The sequence below is a fragment of the Mycteria americana genome, chromosome 4, assembly GCF_035582795.1.
Source record: "Mycteria americana isolate JAX WOST 10 ecotype Jacksonville Zoo and Gardens chromosome 4, USCA_MyAme_1.0, whole genome shotgun sequence".
NCBI lineage: Eukaryota > Metazoa > Chordata > Aves > Ciconiiformes > Ciconiidae > Mycteria > Mycteria americana.
The window spans coordinates 58807819-58821433 of NC_134368.1; the positions used below are offsets into that span (position 1 = coordinate 58807819).

Sequence of the window (13615 nt, forward strand, 5' to 3'; positions counted from 1 at the left end):
ACATATTGCATTAATTTTATGATTTAGAGGAATGAATTATATCCTGCAGAACTTCCCTATTACTTTGAAATAAAAAGAGGAAGAGAAAAAGAAAGGTTTTTTATTTTAAACTGACACTAGAAACAGTTAAGGCAAATTCAATTTTGGGATTGAATTCTGGAAATTAAATTCTGATAATTCAAAACAGCGAGCATGGAAGAAGAAGCGAAGACTTGTTTTATTAGTATCATCTAAAATTACAGAGTCGTTGTTTCCAAAGCACCGTTTGTTCCGTATATGAGAGACAGTCTATCACATCTATGAAATAGGTCTGGCATAAAGATTAGAAGTCCAGAAGTGGCCTGTTTTGCATCCCACCTCTGAATGACCTTCCCTAGGCCACTACCTCCATCCAAGTCTCCCTTAGAAACCTTTACAGTACACAAAACCGCTAACCAACATTCTCAGCAAAATCCACCACAAACAGAAGACATTTACAAATTCCTATTTAATATTCAGATTAGCACTATTTTCATAATCTTTCACTTGATAGCTTTTCCATGCCCAACACTGAGAAAGAAAATACAAAAGGTAGACCCTCATCTACTGAGCAACTTATTTGCTCCTCTGAATACCTACTGCTCTCAGAACAAATATTTTTTCTTCAGAATTTAGCATTTTCTAGCCATCATTTACAACTTTTTCACTGCAGCAGTGCTAAGGCAATTGAGTCAATGGACACGAAGAACTTTGCCCTTAAAAAAAAAAAAAGAAGAATCAAAACATATAAATTTGACTCTCAGAAGCAAATATTGCACATACAGACCAACCTGAATGAATCCATCCTGTGAAACACATCTATGGTTTCTAAAGTGTCCACGTGCGGAAATAAAGACAACTAGCTGTGTGCTAATACCTGTTAGTAATTTGAAATAGCTAGTTATTTAAGTGCCTCCCAAGTACCCAGGTGTAAATGCCCCTTGCCTAATGAAGGCAGCTTCTCAGAATTAAAACGTAATTATAATCAGTACTGCTATTGAATTATTTTTAAAGCAACTGAGAACAATTTCAGGAGAGCAGGTGGCCTCAACATCTTATGCTTACACTGTTTTTCATTAAATCACAGTATTTTCAAGAAAGTAGGCCCTTTCATAAGAAGAAAGTCTTTCACAAAATATCTTTTCTTCTGCTCTTTCTTCTCTCTTAAGTCTTAAAACATTCCTGTTGCAACAATAGTAATTACTAATTTGATAAAGTAACTGAAACAAAAGATGGAATTTTAGCTAGTGTTGCTACTTCACAAAAAACCCAAAACTGTGATTTGCCTCCCACTGTCCACTGTCACTTGGTTATTCATAAATTTTACTAAAATGCATAACAGATACTGAAGAAAAGGTGAATTCAGATTCCTATGGAAGGGAGCACAGAAAATAAGTAAGAGTTTGTTAGGACAATCACAATAATGAGCTGGGATATGTACACTTCATAACAATAATAAAAAATACAGCTTAATTTTTGCAGGGGGTGGGAGGACTGTGGCTTTAATTTCGTTCACCTCACAAATCTGTTTTTCATCTGCAGTATAAACATCTACTACAAACACCACTTGTGCTACAGAGATTTCATAAGATTGCTTGAAAATCTAAATGTAAGCAGTATTGTGTTTAACCAAATGTTTTTCCCTGTGGCATAACATCAAAACGTCCTCTTTTACAAAATTTTCTAACTTCTCTAACATTCATTGAAGTAAGAAATATTCTACCTATAAATAAAGAATAACTACAGTCATAGGCAGATAATTACAGACCATACACACATTAGGCATACTTAAAAAAAAAGTATTTTTTATTGTTATTCTGTCCAAACAGTGCAGAAAATAAATGCTTTGCTTCAGATTCCAGCTATACCAATTCAGCAATAGATAGAATAAATAAGTGTGCCAAAATTTTCATTATAATACTGTTACTCAAGATAAACAGAAAATGCAAAACAGATTTTGACAAGGCTCCAATGTCGTTATTTTGTCTTCAATGAATTTACAAATTTGGGGGGTGGGGGGGGAAAGACAGGTATCATGGTGTTTTTGGTACAGGTAACTGACAAATATTTGAAGAGTTATTTCATGAAAATGTTAACTAGTAATTCCTTTCCGTACTCTTGTAGGGATATTAAAGCATCATTTCACTCAAGTGAAATATAAGCCATCAGCAAAGATTAAAAAATGCTCTATGTCAGTAGCATTTGGAGAATTTTGTTACATGTGCATGAAAGCCTCTATATTCTAGGTAGGTATTTGCATAAGAAGAGTTACTGGTGTTTGGAGCATTTACAATGTTACTACATAGATTAAGATGTTGCTGCTTTGAAAGCCAGGCCTAAGAGTTAGTGAGACTTTCGGACATCCCAAGTTTCATATCTGCAGCTAGAACATTTAGCTAATGGGAAAAAATAACAACACTTGGATAGCATAGAGAAAACATATAACCTAATTTTGATAGGTCAGGATAGACTTTTAGTTACAGCTCTCTATTTTATAAACCTGTTATTTCTTTTACCTGTTTATCAGTGTCTCTTGGTTACAGCCTGTCTGCCTGTTCTGCTACGTCAGTGTCCCTGTGCACACAAAGATAGGGTTTGTTACCGTTTGATTTATGCGTTATACACGGCCGCTCAGGAATTAAATCTAGTAAAAGACAAATCAAGTTAAGCAGTTTGCTAAATGACTGCTAGAAATGCTGGTAACCCCGGCAACCCGGGTAACCTCTAAGCTTAAGCACGCTAGCCAAAGACCCCCCCAGACCCGAGGCACTACGCCTAGGCCGGCGCTCGCAGCCCAAAACCGACTCCGAAAAGGCGCGAAGCAGCGCTGCCTTTCCAACCGGCCCCACACACCTCACGGCGCTGCGGGGGAGCGCTCGCCCTGCGCCCCGGCCCCGCCTCGCTCCCGCCACACCCGCCGGGCCGGCCGCTCCCTCAGCCCCTCCGTCACCCGACGGTCACCGGCGAGGACTCCCTCAGCGGGGGCTGCCGGCCTGAGCACGGCCTGGCGGGAAAGGGGAAGGGGAGAGGGATGGCCAGGGCTGGTGCTGGTGCCGGTGCTAGGGCTGGTGCTGGTGCCGGTGCCGGGGGTACCTGCCCGAGCGCCGCCGCCCCGCCGTCCCCGCTGCGCGCCCCGCCCCCGAGCGCCGCACCAGCACCCTCGCCGCTCCGTGGCGTCACTCCACCCCGCCGGCCGCCGGAAGGACCCTGGCACAGAGACGTCCTGAGCGATGCCTGAGCTGTCTTTTTGTTTGGGCCTTTTAAAAAACAAAAAGAGTCTAACACGCTTCCCCCCGCCCCGCTCGTGTGTATGTACTCTGCCAGTACTCTGAGAACGACGTGTTGGGCGCCTTGGCCGTAAAAGCAATGGTCGCTGGGGTAGTGAGGCTTTCCTAGGCGCCCTGTTATAAACCTCAGGCGCTCGCGTGGGCAGCCCGGAGGAGGGGGTCCTTTTTCCCTCAGCGGGTGGAGGTGTGTGGCGGCGGCTCGGTTCATGTGAGTGCCTCTCGGTGGGCCTGCGGGAGCCCGGCCGAGTCCTGACGCGGGGGGCGGCTTTCCCCTTCAGCGTGCTCTCAGCGCGCCCGTGGGTGCCTTAGTTGGGTCACCCCTCGCTGCTGGGGGGCTATGTCATGGCGGTCCGATGCCCTAGGGCTCCATCTCGGGCTGGGCCGGGCCGGGCCGAGCTCTCTGGGGCGGGCAGGCGGGAGCCTGGTAGGGCCCTGTCAGGTTTGCTTCGAGCCGCCGGCGCAGTGCGGGGCAGCGGCTGGAGCGGGGGTTCTCTGCGGGCCGTGTGCTGCGGCGGTGGTCGTAGGGAGGCCGCTACTGTCCCTCTGAGGGGATTTCTCCTGCAGCGAAGGGGCAGGATGAGCTTCTCGAATTAGAGGAAACGGCGTTATGTTCGTTGTTCTTTAACTTATATAAGGGATTTAATCTCGGGGCTTAATGTGCCCCATAGCCGTAGGGTGGCATTACAAATAGAGATACCGCACTTTGCGGGAAGGAAGCATGCACCTGAAGTGGTTCTTCTGAAATTAGTTGTGTTCCTTTATTCAGCCCATCGACTGAAATGACAGTTTGGAAGTGGCATAGTGGTGGGCTGTTGAAGAAAATGCTGTAATAGCCTGGAAAGTACAGACGCGGAGTAGCTACTGAGCTTTGCATAAGAACGGCTGTTACTAATTGAAAAGTAGATGCTTTCTCTGTTTTGTAAATGCTATATATGTTTGCTATACTTTTGAATAGACTTCAGTGAGTGAAAAACAGTATGATTAAGCATTTGGTCCATCCTCAGTAGAGATACTTGCAAGATTTAACATACAGCACATATTCTGTACAGGGATGCATAGACTGGATTACAGGGATGAGCTTATGATTTGTTGCTTGTTAGGTTACGTTACAAGTCCACAGCTAACCAGCACACGGCAACGTTACTGAAGTACTGTATATCTTGAGCTAATCAGTAAGTGATTTTGTGCTGGGTTTAGCAGCTGGCAAAACGAAGAAAATACTACTGCAGAATAAGTTATCCTTGCGTTTCCTGCTCATTCTGTTTCTTTAACTCAGATATTTATTATTTTTAATACAGTCATTGCTTTTCACAAATAGTTTTGTGATTCGGGATACTTTCATGAAATCTTTAGTAAGGTGAGGCAGTAGTGATTAAATAATAGCACCCCGTTTTTGTATGCCCTTATCGTTTGCTTACTGTGTTATTCTCCAGCTATGTTTAAATAATAATACATTATTAGGCAGACCTGTTGGAAAGTAAGCCCAAAATCTGTAAAATAAAACCAAAGTCCTAAAACTGAATTTTTAATACTGGATATTATTAAAAGGGATAAGGCCTTAGAAATGAGTAACAGATGGAACTTCGACAAATCTTATCAAATAGTCAGTAAAGTAGGGTTTTTTGGGTTTGGGTTTTTTTTCGTTTGTATTGGTTTGTATTTTTTTGGTTGGTTTTTTTGTTGTTTTTTTTTTTTTAGCTAGTCTCAAGGATCTTTGCTTGTCAATGCGGCTTCATTGTAATACGTATCATTGTAATGTATTCTCCCCACCCTATTGCAAGTTAAAAAGATATTCTTGTTATGGTAATTTTGACTTTAAAGAATTTCAAGAAATATATTGGTGAGTTGTTTTGATGTTTTAGTAGCACTGAATCCTGAAGGTGCAAGATGTTGAAGGCAGAGTGATTTAGATCAAAATAATTCTTAAAACTATCTTAATCAAATTTGGGCTCTGGAATGTCTTTTTCCAGTTGTAAGTATGAAGCTTGTGCATATTTTCCATATATTGCTATAGGTGTATTTGTTTCTTTTACACCTTTAAATGTAAATAGAGAAAGAAACAACTTCTCATTCCGTAGGCTGAAAGCAGTGGACAGTCTGGAGAGAATGGTATCAAATGAAAAAGGATATTTGCTAAAAAAAGGACATTGTGCAAATCTGAAAATGGTCCATCAGACTGGAAATAATAGGACTCGAGTTGTCTAGAGCCTTTAAGACTTGAGGCATGATGAAACATGTGAGTGGGAAAACAATCTGAAAAATAAAAGTTTAATGCAGAAAGGTATGATGAAGTTCCTTTGACATTATTATAACTCTAATTTAGTATGAATTTAACAGTGGCAGGCTAACCTAGCGCCTCTTCATCGAAGGAGGGCCAAACAACCCATGGATATTTCTTCATTCTTTTGATTTAGGAGATATCCTCTGTAATGGCTTTCCTCCTAAATATATTAGACTGAAGTCTGTTTAATACATTATTGTTATTTCAATTATATATGTTATCCAAGAAGACTAGCAATGAAGCTAATTGTATGCCATGATAGGGGAAGCAAGCAACCCCCTAGGAATTCTTATGTTTTTGCAAAATCCTTTAAATCAAGTCATGGTGTTGTCTTAAAATTCTTTCTGAAAATCAGTCAAGGGATTCTAGTCTACTAGAGTCTTTGACTTTCTACTGACCTGGAAGTTTCACAATATTATGTTTTCCTGAAAAGAGAACTATAAAATGTCGTGTGAGTAATGCTCCATCATGCAAGGCATATTGGTGGCAGACCACCCTTTTCCTGCTCTTGTTCTTTCTAAAGTTGGCTGCTTGATATCCTTGGTAGAATCACATTTTTGAAGAAGAGAGTACTAATTTAGAGAATGTTGACATAAATATATATTTAACTGTAATGTTTATCATTGAAATGTCATGCTTGACACACTGAATTCCTAATTTAAGTGACGCATCATCACAGTAATTTGATCAGTGTTAACATATTATCTCTTAATCTTTTATTTGTTTTTCTTCCATAAACTCCATAGAGACCTGGTTGGTTGTGGCTTTAGGAGTTGGGGGTGGGGGTGGGGGGTGGTGTTTCTTAAAGTAGGACTAAAGTAGAAAGTAAAAAACTTTGGTTTTATATTGGTCTGTAATATGTTGAGATACAGTACAATCATTTCAGTTGGCATGAAGCTTTAAAAACAGTTTCTGGAAATATTGTAAAAATGCCTCAAAATATTTCTATACCTTTATTATAAAGCACCTTTTATACTATAGAACTGTGCTAGTTTGTATTATAAGATAGTAAGAGATAACATAAGGTAGTAATCAGCTGTAGTGATTTGTGTGTTTTCTTTCTGAATCAACAGACCACTTCTAATATTGCTGCTCTGTGTAAATTTACTAATTGGCGGTAGAATCAAATTAGGACAGTACCAGTTTCTCAGGGTTTTTTTTTCCTCCCCCTCATTAAAGTAGAATAAATAATTTTATGGATGCCATGTTACTCTCTTCATTTCTGAAAAAGCCCTAAGAATCAGCAGAGGTAGCTTGTACGTTCTGGAGGACAAGAACTCAAATAATGGCATCAGAATGAAGAGTGGATCTTGAATTGGCAAGAAAAAAAATGTATTGAGATGCAAAATAGGAGGTAAGTTTTATCCAAGACCTGCCTAGACCGGGAGTGAAAAGAAAAATTGAGCTCTCGGGTGCCTACAAATTCCACCTACTTTACAAATCCCCGTAAGCATACGGGGGAAATATCTATATCATAAAAATAATGTAAAGCAGTTGTCAGAAGAAGAACTGATCAAGTGTGAGGGAAGACAAACCTGGTATCTACTATAATATTTTTGAACTTTTCTGATTATGATTTGATTGCTGTATGTCACAGCTGCCATGTGGATGAATTCATTCATGTTTGTCTCTTCTAAGGAAGTGTTTTCTAAAACTTAGAGCGTCAAATGCTAGACAACGCAGATAAAACTGAGGGCAGCTGCTAGGAACATCAGATGTAAGCAAAGTAAATAGCATCTCTTGTTTCTTGTATTGATATGAATTATATGATGTCAGTCCAGCAGAGACCCCCAGAAACCCCTGTTTATTCTCCTCCTAAACATTTACCTGTGTGGTTATTTTTACCGTCGCCAAGAAACATTTCCCTTGTTAGATTTCCTGTCATACTGGGGGGTGAGAGGAAAATCAATATTTGGTTTCATTTCCATGGTTACACTAGTATTAAACAGTAGGGGAAAAAAATCATTTCCATGGTTACATTAGTATTAAGCAGTAGGGGGCGGGGGGGTGGTGGTGTCTGACTTTTTCTCCCCCCCCCCCCCCCCCCCCCCCGTGGTGGAAGCCATCCTCAGTCATTTAATATGGTTTCAAAAAGATTTGGATACTTCTCAAAGCAGCCTTTTTTTTTGTGCTTGGGAAAAGTGCTTTCTTTTAAAGCAGATTCCTTTAAGCAAAAACTGAAAAATGGTTTACTGATGGCTTGGTGACTGCAGATCAGTAAGTCATCAGTTAAAGTTTTCCCAATTTCCTTTTCCCTTGGAGAACAAGAAAATATAGTACTGTCTGCATTATGACATTAGAGGTCAATTTCTTCAGAGTGAGTGTAAAATTAATACATTGGTGTTTTACTTCATAGGTGGTTTATTTATCCTGCTTTCACAGTTATCAAATCACTGATGCATTTTGTTCTCCCAAATAATCATACTTGAATATGTGGAAATATCATCATTAGAAGGGTAGGTTTTCCTACATGTTTTCTAAAGTTAAATAAAATGCAGGGATATAGAAGAGGGAAGTATTACTGGTTTTGTAACGCTGGGTGTAATGAAAAGACCTTAGCAGAAGAGGAGCAAAAGATCTCAAGTTCATTCTCATCTATTATACCTTAATCGCTTCTGACAGATGTTTGCCTAACCTGTTTTTAAAACTTTCCAGTGATGGATATTCCACAACCTCCATAGGCAGCCTGTTCAGTCCTTTAGTCTTACTTGAAAGTTTTCCAAATGTCTAGCTTAAATCTTCCTTGCTTTTTCCTGTCTGCAGTAGACCTGGTGAACAGTTTAGTCCCATTCTCATACCAACTTCCTTTGCGTTTGAAGAATGAGACCAAGTCTTCCATCTATCTTCTCTTCTATAGAAGAGAACTAGACTTCTTCCAAGCTTTTTGATCTTCTTTGAAGCGTCTTTAAAAAGTTGAGAGACAGGAAAGGAGAATCTGAACAAATGTAAATCTCTGTGGCAATTGTGGGGTCTTGAGTATGCATGAGTGCAATGTGAATATTGCTTGGGAAGCAAGCCTCTTGAGCAGCTGAGACAGTTTGCCTATAATAAAATGTGGCTAGTCAGGCCTTTCCTGCCTTGCCTCTCCTTTATTTCCTCCTGTCTCCCTCACACTTCTTTTCTGGAGAAATTACAAGTTTGAACTGTTTTTTTTTTATTATTTGTTTTTTCCTTTAAACTGGAGGGGAGAGGCATGGCAAGGGAATAGATTCCCAAGTGAGAAGCTGTTCTTCTCTATCATGCTTGTGGTGTGGTGGTATGTTAATTGATTAATTCATTAGTAGTTACCTTTAGACTTTTTGAGCCATAAAGTCTTCTAATGGTGAAGTCCATAACAACCATGAAATATTTCGCAAGCAGGCATTTCCCTCCTGAAAATGTAGCCCCTGTCGTTCCAGTCAGTTGACTGGATCTGGTAGACAGAACAAAGGAAAGCACTTTTTGAGCGTAGTAAAAAAGTGCTGGTTTGCTTGGGTAGCATGACGGTTCCAAATGTTTTGAGTTTGTCAGCATATTCATTTGAGTATTCCTAAAGTGTCCAAGCATGTGTGTTTGTATTTAAATAAGAAAAGTTCCTGAGCATGCTCTGTGTTTCTGACAAGTGCTTATAAATTCAGTATGGTTAGAAATTTGTAATCGATTATAACTGTGGTTTTAGGCATGGCAATTACTGGCATTCCTGATGACAAAATTCAGTGTGCCAGATCCCTGTTCAGTTTTCTAGGGGACAGTTGCTTATGATGCAAGTCATGGCCTGCTCCTGGGTGATACTCTATAATACCAAGTAATTTGCTAACACAAAAAGAAATCAGTTTAATTTATAGGATTTTTTTCTAAATGCCAGTTTTGATCCCCTCAAGAAACCATCTTAAATATGGCATACCTTTCAGGACTGGCAGATGGTGGCTGGTTTAGATCTTAGTGTCCTCTTACTTTCTTATTGCTAGCTTGTAAAATAGTTTGCAATTTCAGTTTTCAGTATCACATTTTAAATAACTGGCTGGTTCAAATGGAAAAAGAAGAGGAGCAATTCAATCATTTGTTTGTTCCTTTGTATGGTATTTATTTTGCTATGGTAATTAAGCTACTCCAATAATTCTAATGCTGCTGCTTACAGGCTAATATTGAGCTGCATTAGCCATAGTGTATGACCACCAAAGAATTTGTTTCTGGATCATCATGTATATTCTTCCTCTTGAATGTCCTTGGCTCTGTTCCTCTTCTGTTACTCAACAAATCTTGTCTCCTACCATGGGATCAGGGCAGGAATAGGGGGATAAAAGAAACTAGGAAAATAAGTCAGCATCTGAATAATCTTTTCTTTGAAGTCTTGGAGCAGACCACCTTCCAGTTGTTCACTTGCGCATTTGTGGTTTGTTTTGCTTCATTCCATTTTGTCAGAATATTGTCAGTTGGTCAGTGGCCTTCTGGTAAGGGTAGGTCACCCATTCTGTCCATATGAACTGAGGAGGGACAAAACCCAAAATGTTTGTCCAAAAAACCTTTATTGTCCATACAGAGTGTGAACATTATTAATAAAGGTATACATTATTTTTAAAGGGATAAGTGAATCATCTCTGTCTACTGGGATGAAAGAGAAGGTTTCTCTTAAGTTACATTTACAACCTAGAGTCATGATAGTCTGAAATTGATCTATTTTGATGATTAAATGCATCAATGGGGGTCTGTAACAGCAGCTGTAATCACTTGTTGACACTTGCTATTTCTAAAGAAAATGACTCTGATACCTTACTGAAATGGGAATTGGATAAATTCCTCTTTGCTGTGTACAATTTTCAGAGGAATTCCAGAAAAGAGATACCTTCTACTGACCTAGCTTTTACAATTTTTGTTATGCTCCACAGCTTTGTGTACAATTCTTACGTTCTTATGCCACTTTACATAAATGAACAGCCTAGAAATTGTTCCTTGACTTCAAAAACTGTAGAGGGGGAAGCTTAAACTAGCATTCATATTAAAAAGCAATATATACTGTATTTAACCATCATCTGTTAAACACAATTCATGTAGAACTCATTCTTCTTTCCTCAGAATGCTGGAAAAAACCTGACAGAGATTCTATGCTGGATTACAGGAAAATTGAATTCCTCTCATAACTGCTTCCCTGGTGTGTCTCATATCCTAATTATCTGAAAGCAGACAGATTCTGAGACGCTTTTTACATTTGCAAGTGGCTGTCAATGCATAAAACATCATCAAAAATTGCCTTGAGTTAGCAAATCTCTTCTTGAGATCATTTGGTACAATCTTTTGGCATAAAACCACCCATTACAGAAGACTTTTATTTCCATTTCCTTCTCATCAGGAGCTTACCCAACATAACTTCAACTGAGCATGAATTAATAGTTTAAAGATTAGCCTCTGACTTCAGGACCCTCTCTCAGAAACGATCCATGGCTATTGGATCTGGTTTCTATCCCAGAGTGTTTCTCAATTACAGTTTAATATACAGCTTTGTAGCGGCATCTTGTTTCAGACTCTGAAGATAAGTGAGCAGATCATTTCAGCAGCTCAGCTGGCTGGGGCAGCTAGGGACTGCTATTCCCACAAGAGTGCACGGGCTTGCACATGGCATGCAGGAGGCACTATGGTTGGCTTGGTAGCAGCTGCTCTGGAGTGAAAGCCGTAAGTTCACATTCATGCTTGTCCTACTGTAAGGTTTGAAACCTTCTGTGTGAAGTGCTCTAGTAATTGGTAACAGTCGCACACTAAGGAAGTCACCATTGCCAACTAAGATATGACACTGAATTGTACACCAGGGAAGTTAATGTTTTCTTAGGGGTCAAATTACCCTGCTACATCACAGTGGGTAAGAAATTTCACATTTGTGTGACCATCTATAAAATAATGCTAATGATAAGAACTAGGCACAGATTTTTTTTTTCCTTTACATATAGTTTATAATTAAATTTTACTGAGAATTTACCTGCAAATTTGCACTTTTTGAAGATAATAAACCAAGATGTTCTAATTGAAAATAATTGTTTTAAAATGGTTGGATTTTTAATAGAATAATTTGTAACACAGCAAAATTATAATTTAGCTCAGTTTGTCTTAAACTATGGAAACAAAAGAAGCTTTGAATCCATAGATGAAATATGGCCATTCCCCGAAAGCTGCTTGGAGGATTTTTCTGTCAGATACCATCAGTCTTAATAGCTGACATCAGCCCTCTCAATGTCCAAGATGAGTGTGCAAGGGGTTTGTTTGGGTTTTTTTCTCTCTGCACAGATCTAGTATTAAAAGAGGGGAAAATAATTTTCATCCTAGAAGTTTTAAAAGCTGTGAACCTCAAATGGTTCTCACTACATACAACTACAAAGAAGGTTCTGAAAGGCGATTACAGGACTGCTTACTTTTTTGGTACCATTAAAAGACACAATATTGCTGTGCTTTCTCTCAAGCAATGCTTAAGTATTTAAGAAGATGTGGTCCAGAAGTTACTTGATAACCATGTTGTTATTCTGGACTGTGCCCAAAGGACTACTGAGCATACTTAACTTCAAAGTTGGGTTACCAAGTGCTCATAAACTCAGATATTTAGTAACAGTGATGTTCCTAACTTAGTTCTTTTCAGTAGCAGTGCATGAATATTTTTGTGAGAAGTTATTCATTTTAAATTAACAGAGGGAAGAAGAAGGTGGGGGCACTGCCCTGTAACAGCTAGAGTTTTGCAAGGGGTGCTAAAAGGTAATCCAAGAAACTCTTGATGTTCCCCTCTAGTATAGAATATAGAAAACAACTCAGGCCAAAAATAACCCCTTTAAGATCACCCTCTTTGGTTTGGGAAGGTCATTTCTGTGTGTCAGCTAGAATAACTACAATAGTCAAAAGTGTCTTTTGTTTACATGGGGTTTACATTTGATTTATCAGTCTTGGCAAACTGATTTGGTTTTCAAAATGTGAAATAAGCATATAAAATCTGATCAGTGGTTCTCTGTTAATAAGAATGATTCTCACTTTAAAAAACTGTGTTAAATATAAGCAGCATTTGTGGTGCAGGAAAAAGTGGTGGGGTGTTTTGTATACAAAGGACATCTTTGTAAAAATTTCATTTGTTTCAAATCAGTAGAAGATCTGAAATAGCTATGTAATAATATAACCTTTTGGTTGATGTTCATGTCTGCGTAGAAGGAAAGCTGTCATTTTGATTTCAAGTAGCCTTTGAATTGTTACTTTGTGCACTTTATTTAGAAATGATTGACAGGTAGTTGCTGTACAGTCTTTGCTTCAGAAGTTGGTTGGTTTGTTTTCCTGCTGAGAGCAGTGAAGTCTTCATCTGCAGAAATGTAAATCTACTGAAAACTTTTTTCTTCAGAGTTCCTTTCTTTTATCTCCAAAGGGAAAAAATATTCTGTATATTTCTACTATACTTGGATTATATTTGTACCACACTTGGATTTCTACCACATTTTGGATTAAAATTATTGATCCAAGAGGTAGTTAGTTATGATACTTAATAATTATATTTGGAGATTTTTCTCAGTAGATGAGATGCTTGGTAGGAGTGAAGTCTCTTCACTCTGTACGTGATGAAAGGAAAGACCTGTGTTTTGAGGCTGGTGCCAGGAATAAGCAGTGGTAGATACTGCTGGCCTGTGGTTTTGAAGTGACATGTAGCTGCTTCTGGCTGCTGAGGATTAGTTGTTGTCAGCCCACTTTAGATTTAAAAATTAATTTAGACTTTTCGCTCCACAGCTGAATAAATAATTTTCTCTGCACAGATTAAGTTAGTATCTTTATAGAAGATTCTCATTAAAATAGCGTCCTCCTGTATTATGTGAGTAAATTCAACACTGGAAAGTACAATTATTTGTGTGATGAATGAAACTGGGTTGTTGAATGTGTGTGGGAGGGTTTTGCCCATGTAAATAAAATACTGTAACTGCAGGCTCAAAGTTCAGCAGGGACTGCTTTTCCCCTTAAAGCTTTGTTTGACAGCTTTGTTGCTCCCCATTAAGAGGTGTTTGCTATTGTTCTTGCATTGATTACAGACACACACGTACAC

General features: G+C 39.1%; 2 protein-coding genes across 7 annotated transcripts in view; one reads left to right on the plus strand and one right to left on the minus strand.

Moving 5' to 3' along the window:
• TBCK (TBC1 domain containing kinase) overlaps nucleotides 1-3142 on the minus strand; it is a 118824-nt gene extending 115682 nt beyond the window's left edge. Inside the window, exons 1-2 of the mRNA XM_075500682.1 lie at nucleotides 3112-3142; nucleotides 2535-2592 (exon numbers count right to left, since the gene is read on the minus strand). The gene's annotated coding sequence lies outside the window, so the exon portion shown is untranslated. The remainder of the gene's footprint in view (nucleotides 1-2534; nucleotides 2593-3111) is intronic.
• A 233-nt stretch (nucleotides 3143-3375) lies between these two features.
• The window catches only part of AIMP1 (aminoacyl tRNA synthetase complex interacting multifunctional protein 1), a 40654-nt gene continuing 30414 nt past the window's right edge, over nucleotides 3376-13615 (plus strand). For 5 of the 6 annotated variants that reach the window (XM_075500684.1, XM_075500687.1, XM_075500685.1 and 2 more), the window contains exon 1: nucleotides 3376-3513. In XM_075500684.1, coding sequence (XP_075356799.1) covers nucleotides 3512-3513 — 2 coding nt within the window. In that variant the 5' untranslated portion in view covers nucleotides 3376-3511. The remainder of the gene's footprint in view (nucleotides 3514-13615) is intronic. The other variant, XM_075500686.1, reaches the window with a different exon arrangement.